General features: G+C 41.3%; 1 protein-coding gene across 1 annotated transcript in view; it reads right to left on the reverse strand.

Moving 5' to 3' along the window:
- sfswap (splicing factor SWAP) overlaps window positions 1-12,722 on the reverse strand; it is a gene marked incomplete at its 5' end in the record, with an annotated part of 101,105 nt that overhangs the window by 21,004 nt on the left and 67,379 nt on the right. Inside the window, one exon of the mRNA XM_071539767.1 lies at window positions 846-1,168. Coding sequence (XP_071395868.1) covers window positions 846-1,168 — 323 coding nt within the window. The remainder of the gene's footprint in view (window positions 1-845; window positions 1,169-12,722) is intronic.

Consider the following 12,722-nt stretch of genomic DNA (forward strand, 5'->3'; position numbering starts at 1 on the left):
TTGTACTATCCCCTGTTGTGTTGAGAACATGCTTTACTAAAACCTGTACACTTGTAGGCTATAATGTGTGGCCACGGTTTACATATATCATGCCCACGCTTTACCACTTTCGTGGGTCTATGAAATTAATAAGTTGACTTTTAAGGTTAAGGAAGGTTTCTAACTATACACAGCCTACACACAAGGTAGGGTGTTGTTTCATTCATAAACATGAAATACCGGGACGTTATTAGCATTAAAATACCACCTGCTCTAGTCAGACGGTATATCAGTGTTGAATTCACAGCAGTTGAAGCACTGAAGAATCTCTTGCAACTCCTTTAATCATCATTATTTTTCATCATTATTACTAGCCTTTGTTGTTGTTGTTTGTTTGTTTTCCACTATGGATTTGATCTCTATTTGTTCTGCTTGTCCTTGATTGTCCAATGATTGTACACTTATAGTCCTATGGGTCCTGGGGTGGGTTGTGGGTGGGTGAGTTTATATTGGGGGGTGGGGGGTTAGTCTTCTTGTGACTATGTCCAATGACTGTATGTTCTTTGGTTAAATCCTTGAATAAAAAACATCTGATCACAAAAAAGTGAAGTGAATATTGTTGGATCCAGTGTTAAATTTTTACTGAAGCCTCAGGGCATCATACTAGTGAAAGCCTCTGCCTACTGTGCTCTAGAGCACTGTATTTTGCAACTGTTTTTCACAGCAGTGCTACATTTTCTCTATGGTGCTAGTGGCAAAATCCAGAGAAATCTCTGCTATATCATTAGAGACAGGGTGACTATATTATATGGTATCAGTTTACGTCCAGCAGTTATGTGTGCATGGCTGTGTCCATAGTGTCCTACCTGGACCTGCGGGCCCTCCTGTAGGCACTGGGAAGGGAGTGTCTGTTCTTTGACCTGGACTTTGACCTGGATCTTGACCTGGACCTAGACCTCCTCTTATGTTTCTTCTTCTTTTTCTCTTTGTCCCTCCCTTTGTTCCTGTCTCTGTCTGCTGCTCTGGAGGTAGCGTGGGAGGATGAGGAGACAGAGGAGGATGGGGCCTCCCTGCCTCTGTAGGCTCCTTGGTTCTCCACGGGGGGCCTTTGATCCTGAGGGTGCGCAGGTGATGCAGAGGGCATCTGGGGAGGGGCGGGGTCAGACAGAACAGAAAGGGCTTCTTGCATCTAGAGACACAGAGATAGAAAGAGAGTGATACAAACAAAGAGACAGGGAGCAAAAAGGTCAGTGCAGTGCCATGTTAATCGCAAACAGACACATTTGCACCCTGGGCCTTCTCTGATTAACAAGCTTAGAAAAAAAAACAACAAAAACAAACATTATTGATTGATGGAACCAATCAGAGCGTCTGTCTTTGACATCAGGAACGTTAAATGAATTCCCAACTGCCTGATGTCTCTGTGCATCTGTGGACAATCAATAGAGGAGCCTGTCTATTCAAGGGGATGCAGATGATGCAGGAGGGTGGCTGGGTAAGTACAGAGGACATCTGTAACAGAGTCCATCTCTGTCAAAGCATCTTTCTTAAACTGGACTGGACCACCACGTGCTCCCAGGGTTTCCCTGCGTTCTGACCCTCTGCTTATGTACACTGCAGAGGAAGGGTGGGCAATATGGACAAAATATCACATCACAATGTTTTCAGATACTTCCACAATTCACAATATGATATTTTTCATTTTGTTTCTAAGGCTTGGCTGCGAGTTACTGAAATGGTGCAGTACTTCATTTGCAACCTTTAAGAAAGAGTATGCCAACAAGAAAACAGCGCAAAAAATACTTTTATCACTCAATATCTCCAAACAAAATACTTAGCTTAGCCTACCAAAAAAAAAAAAAAAATGCAATCTTTTAAAGTTCACGAGTGCATTAATATTTAGAATCCAAAAAGAGAGGAACGCTGCTTTGGCTTGTGGACTTAACAATAGAGAGGTGCTTGTTGGAAACGGGGTACAAATGCAGGATTATCCAAAAATAAAAAAATCCAAGGCACACTCACTTACGTACAAAAATGAATAAGCCTGCAGCGCAAACACTTGCCCCCAACGCTATTTTGTAAGGGCACCATCACCGTGGGCTCACTATGGGCTCAGCACCGTCCCTGATGATAGTGCCTGGTTGCTTAATAATCAAACAACCCCAACTGATTTTTTTTTTTGCACTATCCAAGGTCAAAAATGGGTTCTGCTCGACCATTCTTCTGTGCTAGTACAGAGGAAATGAAGTGTGGAGAGTCTGGCTAAGTGAGACTCAACTTGGTGGTTGCGCACGTTCATCCAACGAGTTTTTTAGGAACAGTATTTTTGCTAACGATGGTTCTTTGCTTTGCACCCCAGGTTAGTGGGAAAGTTATGCAGTGACTTGATGAAAAAAACTCAGTGAAAACAGTGAATGTTAACAGATATAGCAGGAGCTATGAATAGCAATTATGCGTGGGTTATATGCTGCTTTAAAATATCACAATGTCCACGATCTCACTGAGAAGGCAAATTGTGACAAAATTGCAACCGATGGCAAAGTCACCCAACCCTACACAATTGTAACATTTGAATGTATGTATGTGTGTGTGTGTGTGTGTGTGTGTGTGTGTGTGTGTGTGTGTGTGTGTGTTGGGGACAGGCTGGCTCAGGCAAAGTTAAAGCCCACTCACTCTCTCTGGACATTATTACTCATATTCTCCCCCTCAGAGATGAAAAACCCTTACTCAGCCTTTGCTAATTAAAAGATGGTGCAGGTTACACAACACAATGCAGCCTTCTGGCTAAACACTAAGTTACAACTGTTGGCTCCAAAGTGCCTCTAACTACTTCAATGTGAGTCTGTCTGTTCAAATTAGATTGGCCTGCTGGATTCACATCAGAAAGGCTACTTTAATTCATCAATGGATAGAGAATGGCACTAAATCTGCCAGGGTTAGACTGCTCCTGGGGCCACTCATGTTCAAAATTTATACTTTCATGGTACTGTAAGATGATTTGAATAAAAGCATCCATCAAATGGCTTATGTTATATGTTACGCTAACGTTACTATTAACTATATGCATGTCAGTGTGTTAAGTGATGAACATGGAAGCCATCATGTATGTTTAGTAGAGGGAACTGCACCACATATGTGGTTATGTTCTACCAGAGAGGCAATGAATCGGTGTGTGTGTGTGTGTGTGTGTGTGTGTGTGTGTGTGTAGGGCACACAATAACTCAAATGAATGAAACTATCCCAGTTCAACTTAGAAAGAGAAGAGCCATTCTCTTTCCCTAACTTCTCTCTCTCCCACTCTAGTCCTCATCATCACCCCCTCCTTCTGCTAAAATTCGGAAGGAGATGAGGGTGGAGCGGGAAAATAGGAAAAGACAGAGAGAGAGGGAGAGAGAGAGAGAGGAGGAGGATGATGAAAGAAGACGAAAGAAGGAGGTCAAATGAGGTAAAGAAGTAGGCAGGCAAGAAACAAGAGAATGTGCCAACAACTGAAGACAAATGATAAGTATCTAGAAAGAAGGCAGGGAAGTAGAAGAGAGAGGGAGAATACATATTATACTTTCTGTTTGCATACTGCCTGGTGTTTGGGCTAAGCGAGAGATAATGAAATGATAGGAAGGGAGGTTTAGGTTAAAATTAGGACTGACATCTGGGAAGCTTATCCCAAAACCAGAGAGAGCAAGTGTCTGCCCTCTCACACCTGGTCTGCTTAGATACAGAAGTCTGGATTATGAGAACCTCACAGGAGACAGGGGAGGGAAGGGGAGAGAGGAGAGGGGAGGAGAGGGAGAGGAGAGGAATGATTAGCAATGGAGACAAGAGGAGAAAGGAGAAGGGATAAGAAGAATGATCCTGGTGAATGAGAGGAGAGAGCAGATGTGGAAAGGAAAGGAGATGACAGGAGGAGAGGTGTAGATAAAAGGGCACAGGAGAGATGAATGGATATATATAATGGATATGGTATATGGAATAATTATAAAGAGGGAGAGTTGACGAGAAGAGAGTAGGAGGGTATAGGAGAAGGAATGTCCTTGGTGGGAATGGTGTTAACATTAGCCACCAGACAGATGCTGCTTAATACTTGATGCCAGTTTGTGATTTCTTCCAGACACTTTTGGAGGTAAACTCCCAGCCAACTAAGCAATCCACTTCCCTTAACACTTTTAGGTGCTTGGGATGGAGCACTATAAGAGCTGGCAAAGCCATGATTAGCCCCAATGAGGTGCTAAATGGCATTCAGATCGGAGTACAAGCATGTGTATATTTACTGTTTCTCTATGCCGTTCCAATAATACAGGAACATACCACCCAAGCGGGCTAAGAAGTGCTAGCACACTTGTGTTTTAATTGAGACAGAAGGAAAGCTGAGAGGGAGATGCAGTGCAGGAGACACAGGGGAGATGATGCATGTGGGCCCAGAGAGGGGGATTTCAACTACTTATCAACCACAGGGCACAACAAACCAGCTGCTTTTCTATTTCAACAAAGCAATTTAGATGTTAAATTAACAAAAATAGCTGTTGAACTCTGGAATTCATGTTGACTGGTGACTGGCACGAGAGACGAGCAAGCATCGAAGACAGTGATGAGGGGGAATGAGGAAGAGGAGACAAAGGGTGGAGGAGAGATGAAGAGGGAAAGAAAAACAGGAGACAGACAGGGGTGGGAAGTGGAGAGAATGTGGATTAGGAGACAGCAGCACAGGAGCGTCATTCCAAGAATGATAAACGTGTGTGTGCCAGAGAACGATGGACAGACAGGGGACAGAATGGCGAGAGAAGAGGTGCATAGTAAATCATGAAGCCAGGCAGGGTGTCAGGGAGAGATATGGCTGGGAGAGAACGATATACACAGAGGACCGGTGAGATGTGGGAAAGATGGGAAGAGAACGGGGAAAAAAAGAGACAAAAGGAGATAGCTGCCTGAATCCGCAGCTCGTCTGCAAATAATCTCAGGGTCACCTTGTGTAGCATGACCGTGGCTGTGTCCCCCAGAAACTCTGATTTACTCTGCTCTGCCCTGTAAATCCTAATTGTGATCCATTCCAACACATTCTCTGACGAGTCTGGGCTGCTAACAACCTGCTGGTTGTGATACAGGCACAACACACATGTAGATGCACACACACAAACACAATCCATGAAAAGTGCTGGAAATTCTGCAGCAACTACAGACAGATAGGACAGATTCTTCACCATCCTTTTAGCCAGTTACAGACATCCCTATGTTTGTTTTGGAAAAAATAGCGATGAACACACACAACGGTACGACTCATCATCAAAGGATTACAAAAACAAAGACGGTGAATGCCTTGTATAACACTGGGATGATTTCAGGTTTTCCAGGTCAGTTTCTTATTTAATTTATACCATGTTGGCGTTCCAAAACAGCCCAATAGACAGAAATCAATCCGTTAACACACAGGTTGAGGTTGCATTAGCATACTTTTTTAATTCTGGCACTAGTGCTGTCAATCACAAACAATGATGCAATTTGACGTGTCATAATTGTGTCATTATCTACTCACACTCATGTCAGTTGAAACACCGGTGAAGTTTCTATGTCCGTAGAACATACAGTGAGTTTACTAGCTCTGTAGCAGCTTTCTTCAAGACAACAGAAGTTACTGGAGATAGTTTAGCTCTTTAGAGTCCCCAAAAGGCAAAACCAAAAATTCCTTTAGCATACAATTTAAATTCTGGCAGCAGCATGCTCCATTTACATGGACTTAACCAACATAATGATATTTTCCACTTCAATCTTGCTTCTGTGCTTTATTTTAGACAGTGACAGTGGAGAGAGACAGCACACAGGGCAGAGAGAGGGGACGACAAGCAGCAAAGGGCTAGACTTCAGGCTTTAATTGGGGTACCAATCATGAAATTGTGTATGCTTACATTTGTCCACTGTTGTGTGAGTAGTTCAAGGAAAGACTGCATTGAAATGACTGTATAAACAAACTTTGGACGTGTTATTTTCTTCTCGCCAGCAAAATGTCTTTACACCATGATAAGCCACAGCATTAGCGTGAGGGAGCTTTTAGCATCAGCTTGGTGTATATTTTGACAGTGACATGCTGCCATTAACCAGACATGACTCACAGTATGAGGTATGAAAGAACAAAACACTATGCTGGCATTTCCCAGTGTGGACAGCACGTATTGAGGCAATGAGCCATTATTCAATTCTGAAGGCAGAATAAAAGCTATACAGAAACATAAAAAAAGAACCTATGTCAAAAACCCATTTGTGACTTTGAAAACAGCTTCTACAAAGAGGACTAAGGAGTCAAGTCATGACTGCTTCTCCAGAACCTTTGAGAAAGTGGCTCAGTAAACTTCAGGGAGACAAATGGTGATGATGATTAGCGCTATAGCCCTGGGACGGGACTTGACAGAGACAGGAGCTGGCAAAAAGAGGGCACCGGGTGTGTGCAAATGTGTGTCTTCAAGAAATGTGTCCTGATAGCCTATTTTATCACCTATATTTCATGTTTTCATTCTCTTTAGTTACCCTGATTTGACATCAGAGTTCCCTGTGGATAAAATTGTCTTCTATCTTTCTCCCATGAGCGAGGAGCACCAAAAAATTAGACCGCAGATTTAATATGATTATCTTAAATTAACCAAAACAAGGAAGCTGAAATTATTCTTTGTGAAATTGTCTGATTTTTACACAGCTTACCAAACATTTTGTTAGAAACTATGTTTTAGAAGCTATGTTTTATTAATGAATCTCCCACGGCAAGCATACTTTCTCTGATGGACTCTCTCTTTTACATAAAGTAATATAGCTAAAGGAGGGACACTTTAACACAGCAAAACTCTCAAAATGTAGCCTAGGCCCTATTTATTCTACCGATCATGAAGGATTTCAGTGCATAATTAAATAGGTCATACTTTAACTGCAATATCCATCCACAATAGCTACATTGTAAAGATAAGTGTTTTTTTACGGGTGCTTCAAAGATCCAAAAGGTCCCCAAGACCCTTAGGAGTGCTCAGGAAACCCATAGATGGTTGGTTTCTCGGTAGGGTTTGTAATCGGGAACCGTTTCCAATTTTTTCCGCTCCAAATTGCCCAATTCGCTGGAATTGATAAGCCACCGCACTAATGTTACCTCTTAGCGATCATTAAGAGGAACCTTTTTGTCCCTTTTGGTGTGCTGTCAATTGCAAACAATGCTGCAATTTGACGTGTCATAATTGCGTCATTATCTACTCAAACTCATGTCAGTCGAAACACTGGTGAAGTTTGAATGTCCATAGAACATACAGCGAGTTTGCTAGCACAGCTCTGTAGCAGCTTTCTTCTGAATAGAAGTTGCTGGAGATCGTTAGAGTTAGAGTCCCAGAAAGGCAAAACTAAAAACCCCATAAAATGACTTCAAACAGCTTGTGCAACAATTACACTGTGGGTCCAAAGGTCCAATATTCACCTCATTATCTCCTTCAAATGCAGTCAGAAATATTGTAATTATGGGCAGAGCGCACATGAACGACCCAATAAAGTGGTAAATACAAATGGGAAAGTCGAAGTTTACATGATACCCAAGATGCCAAGATATGATGTTCTTACCCTTTGTTTAACTTGTAGGTGTCACGCATATACAAGAACTTTTAGCCAATAAACATATTAAAATATCAATTATCACACTGATGTGAATATTTTAGTCTTCATTCTGCTGTTGCAGCAGGTTATTTTCAGGCAATTTTGTTTTGGTTCAGTAATGCTGACTTTCAATTACTTGACATTTGTTCACTTCTCTCAAGTTCTGCCAAATGTTTCTTAGCTGTTTTGAAAAGTAATTCTCAGACAAAACAAACTCTACACAGCAACATCTTTCTTTCTGAGTAATACAAAACAAAGTTTACTCCACTAAAGCTGAATGTAGTCTTTTACCCTTGACAATTTATACAGTAGGAATCGTTAAGGGAATCGATAAAGAATCGGAGCAGTAAGCTCAGAAAAAATATCTGTTTAAGGATAGTTTTTAATTGTCAGCAATTGTCATAGGATAGTATTACTTTGATAAATGCAAAGCAACCATTTCTTTGAGTGTATTGCAAGTGCAAGTCATAAAATTCTGTGCATAAAATCAGCCCATTTTGCAAATGAATAAATGCTTTAGACACTTTAGATGCCATATTTGCTGTGAGGCAAATATAGCATGAGCAAATATGGAGGATCAGTTGTTCAAAGATGCAATCTCATCGTCTTGATGTTTTGCTGTTTATTGTTTTCCCTCAAATGTAGCATATTGCTTCATGAAAAATTAAATGGTTGTCCCTTGTCATTTGGGTCAAAGCATAAAATGTGTCTTAAATGGTAACTTTCAAATTTAAGAACCAGGGGCCGTATCCACAAAGTTTCCTAGTACTAAGAGTTGGTCCTAGTGGTGAAATTCTAAGAAAACTCTGAGAGTGATGACGTTTTCTAAGAATTTCCCCTTAAAAGGAAGACTAAATCCTAGTAAAGATAAAAGCTATTCACAAAGCATCTTAGCCCTTAAAAGAGCTCCTAAGGTGGAAAACTGTTAAGAGTAGAGAGGAGGACTTTTAGGAGCTTAGGAGTTTCTTAAGGAGAGGAGAAAATGGCTGAAAGACGCAGAAAAGACACATTAATACCATTATTATTGTGAAAGTTATCACAATGTTAAGATATTTAGCAACAGGCAAACAGTGCAGCAGTGATAATTTAGGTTTATGCAACCACATAGTAGAATAATCACACAAACAATCACAGGTCCTTCACAGCCTCATATGACACAACCTGTTTAATTCCCACTGGACCTGCGCACCGTGCACCGACAAACCAGCAGCTATGGATACAGTGAGTTTTCTCTGTATTGTCTGGTCACTGATGGGACACATGTCCGCATCATCGGCAATATACTCTTGTTCAAAAATCCTGTTCATATAAGCTTGCCAATATAGTCTATAAATTATACAAAAACTACTGAGTCTGGAGCCATTTTCACCAAATCTTAACATCAAATTAGTGAAGTATAACAACATTACTGCATTCACCCAAATAAAGGCATAATGCATCAACCTGTGAGGACCGTACAAGTATTAAAAAGTACCGTTCATATGGTTTTCAAAGACTTTGTCCAATGAGCTCTATTTAAAAAAAAATAAAAAAAATTGATAGTATAAGCAAACCACACGTTAATATCGAGTGAATTGTGTTTTATCTTGTGTGATTCCTTGTGTGCATTCTGGATGACAAAAAGAGGCGTGTTGATTTTTCTTGATCAACCAGCATCATAGCATCATCAAGTTCTTGTCCATTCCCTGCTCAGAGTTGCTCTGAGAACGTTCCTAAATCACTCCTAAGCTAGGACTCCTTGCTAAGGAATTTTAGGCTAAGATAAAAGCTCTCTGAGGGGACTATCAGAATGTTTGTGGATATGGCCCCAGATAGCCATGGTTCATTACAGACTTTCAATAAATGAATGCAGTGAAACTATTTTCCCCTACTTGAAGTACAGCAGTCAATATCGTCTTAAGAGTGATGAAGGTATGTTGCCAGCTCAATGAAAAACCTTAGAGTGAGGCACATGGATAGAAAACAAACATTTTTAAATTATATCATACACAACATATCACAAAAAGGGAAAACAAACAACAATAATAATAAGAAAACAGCTGCTATGGTGGTAATAGCAGTAACTTTCCAAACCCTACAGTAAGCCTTCAAACACAAAAATATGGTGGTATTGTGGTTATTGTGGCACCCCTAATGCCAGGCTGATTGGGGGTGCCAGATGAGAGGGATTTACAGTCCTGGCTGAAAGCCTTGCCTCTGCCTCTCCCCGCCTGCCTGCCTGACAGAGTTTGCGTGATAAAACTCACCCATCCATGCATATGGTTGACTAATAGACCAGCTGACCTCGGTGGAATTGTAATGGGGGCATAAGAAAAGAGTGATCGGAGAGAGGGAGAGATGGACAGACAGAGGAGAGAAATGTAGTGTAATACTAATCAGACTGTATTGAAACAGAATAATTCAGTGTGAATTGGGAATCTATTTTTGCAGGTCTTTTTCTCTAGCTCACATCCAAACCTCACCTTAGACTGAAAGGAATATTAGATCATTCTGCAGTGATTCTTACCCTACAATCATGCACGCTATTACCCAGATCTAATTAGAGGAATTCAACCTCATTCAAATTAGTGCAATCAAAACTTGACTAAAAAACAAAAAAACACCCTATTTTTAGAGAGCAATTACTTGCAGCTAAATTACAAGGATACAATGGACAAGAGATAAAATCATTGAGTATTTTATTTGAGATAAACTGTTGTCAGTGTGCAGAAGGAATTTAATCTGATTGGGCCTTTTTGTCTGCTTAATGCTTCCAGTAGAGCAGCACAAGTCCCCTCAGCTAGCTTTAGCTATATGTCAGACAATCTACATAGCCCCCATCCTTTTATATTGTATCGGTCATACAGACTTGTAACACAAGAAGGGGGCAGAGACACATATACACAGAGTGAGAGGGAGAGAGAGAGAGAGAGAGAGAGAGAGGGAGAGAGAGAAAAGAGGGTTTGAGTGGGAGAGAGAGGAAGGGAGACAAGAGGGGGGGGGGGTAGATATGAGGATAATGATGAGATATAGAGATAAAGGTTGAGATGGAGAAGAGATGAGAGAAAGGCAGAGAGAGAACAGGAGGGATAATATAAAGACAGAATGAGTAGATGAGAAAGGGACTGATAGCGAGACAGACTCAAAAAGAAACAAATGCAAGGGAGGAGAAAAAAGAATGAAGGCTAAAAAAGGTGTGTAGGTGTGTGTGTGTGTGTGTGTGTGTGTGTGTGTGCGCGCATGGGTCTATGGGCCTCTAATGTTGTTCATTAGCTAGCTGAGCTGTGTCAGGGTGTTAAACCAGGCTGCCCAAGGCCTTGAGCCCTTGGTGTAAAGCTGCCTGCTAAAAGATGACAAGTTTCCCAAAGGACCGGGCCTCTCTGTCTGTTTAACACAGCATGGCAGACACAGAGCCCAATCAATTAAAGAGCCAGCTCTGCTCACATCACAGCTGCACCACAGGCAACAGGAACCTGGGCACCAACACACATCCACTACACAGTCACAGTAGGCTACATGGAACGCAGAAATAGGTATATACACACCCACAAACAAACACACATTCCCACAGACAGACAGACAGACAGACAGACAGACAGACAGACAGACAGAAACACACACACAGATCCTTATAATTATGCTTGTACACACAAGCATGTAAGATATACTGACACACCTTCATACATTTGACCTGTGTGTTTATGTCCTGTACAATCTACCTTTCACTTTATTATCACTTATTTATAACCAATTACTAATGATATTTTGTTCTTTCAACTCCCCTTTTGTAATATTTTTGTCTTTCATTTTGACTGTCTGACACTGCCTAAAACACAGCAATTATGTATCTGAAACTTATAACACTAATGGAAATGCAAATGCCTCAAGATTAGAATGAAAACCAAAAGACCCTGGTTGGTTGTTGGATACCGGAACACTGTATGAAAACCAAGAGGATTCCTAAGTAACAAGTTCTAAGAGTAACAGTATTTCTAATGTCTCCTCAAAATGTAAAAACCCATTCTTCTGGCATTTCTTAAAATTCTACTACCACTTCCTCTGAATGCTTAAAGGCAAAGCCTGAAACGGCAGAGGAGAGACTGAGAGGCGCAATGGAGCAATTGCCAGTAGAAGCTGAACCCAGTATCTAAAGTCCCTTTATAGCACGTTCATAAGCAAAATCATTGCCGACTGTCCGCTGCCGCCTTCAAGGGAGGACTGGACAACAAAAAAATGGCTGACCTACCATTTGAAAGGTTTTTCCACCATTCCCCAATGCAGGGATGAATTATTTTGGACCATTTGATGCCATGAGGTACGTGTGTTCAATAGCACTACTAGCAGAGCAGTGCATCTTGAGCTTGCTGAGTTTTTGGACACTGACTTGTGCATAATGCTATCAGGGCTGGAAACAGTTTTGGGTTCGTTGTTATGAGATAATTGTGTCAGAATTATGAGATAATTTTCACAGAATTATGAGAATGAAATACGCTTCCGCAGATTAGAGTAGACTTTCAACCAAGCTCTCTGATGATAACAGCAATTCAGAAGCTCTGCACCTATCCACATACTGCAGTTGATATCTAGGCCTATTTTTCGTCCAGGACTCTTATGGGAGAGGAATCTATACATCAGGAGGAGATGGAGTCAGGTGCAGTACTTATCAGGCCTTTTCTGGAAGAGCTGTTCTGGGTGAAAAGGTATCTTTCCCTGCTTCAGGAGAGGAAGAAATGGACAAAGCTACCTCTTTGCAGTGAGTGATGTAGTGACCATCATGGGCTTCATTGCTCCACAAAGCTCCTGGGTAATGCGGAAAGTAACCAAACTATCCCGGCAGGGGAGGCCTGGTTCTAAGATGGAGTATTTGAAGATGCCTATTACTGAGCTCTGTTTGGTTTTGCAGGCAACCAAGGATTAAAGACTGGTGGTAATGACTAGCAACCTCTGGCCAAAGAGGAAAGCAGACAAATATACATGCACACACACAGAGAGACACACACACAGTGACAGACAGACACATACACCAACATTTTGGCTCCTTTGATAGTCTCATTGGGCAACTGTAACAACACTGTTCTTGCTGTATATTCAAACATAGCAACAGGAACTACTGGATTTATTTGACTGCAAAGCAAACATGGCAAATGCATCTG

The sequence above is a fragment of the Centroberyx affinis genome, unplaced genomic scaffold, assembly GCF_046629955.1.
Source record: "Centroberyx affinis isolate AG114_WGS23_722 - 3 ecotype Tasmania unplaced genomic scaffold, CSIRO-AGI_Caff_v1 ptg003512l_1, whole genome shotgun sequence".
NCBI classification, from domain to species: Eukaryota; Metazoa; Chordata; class Actinopteri; order Beryciformes; family Berycidae; genus Centroberyx; species Centroberyx affinis.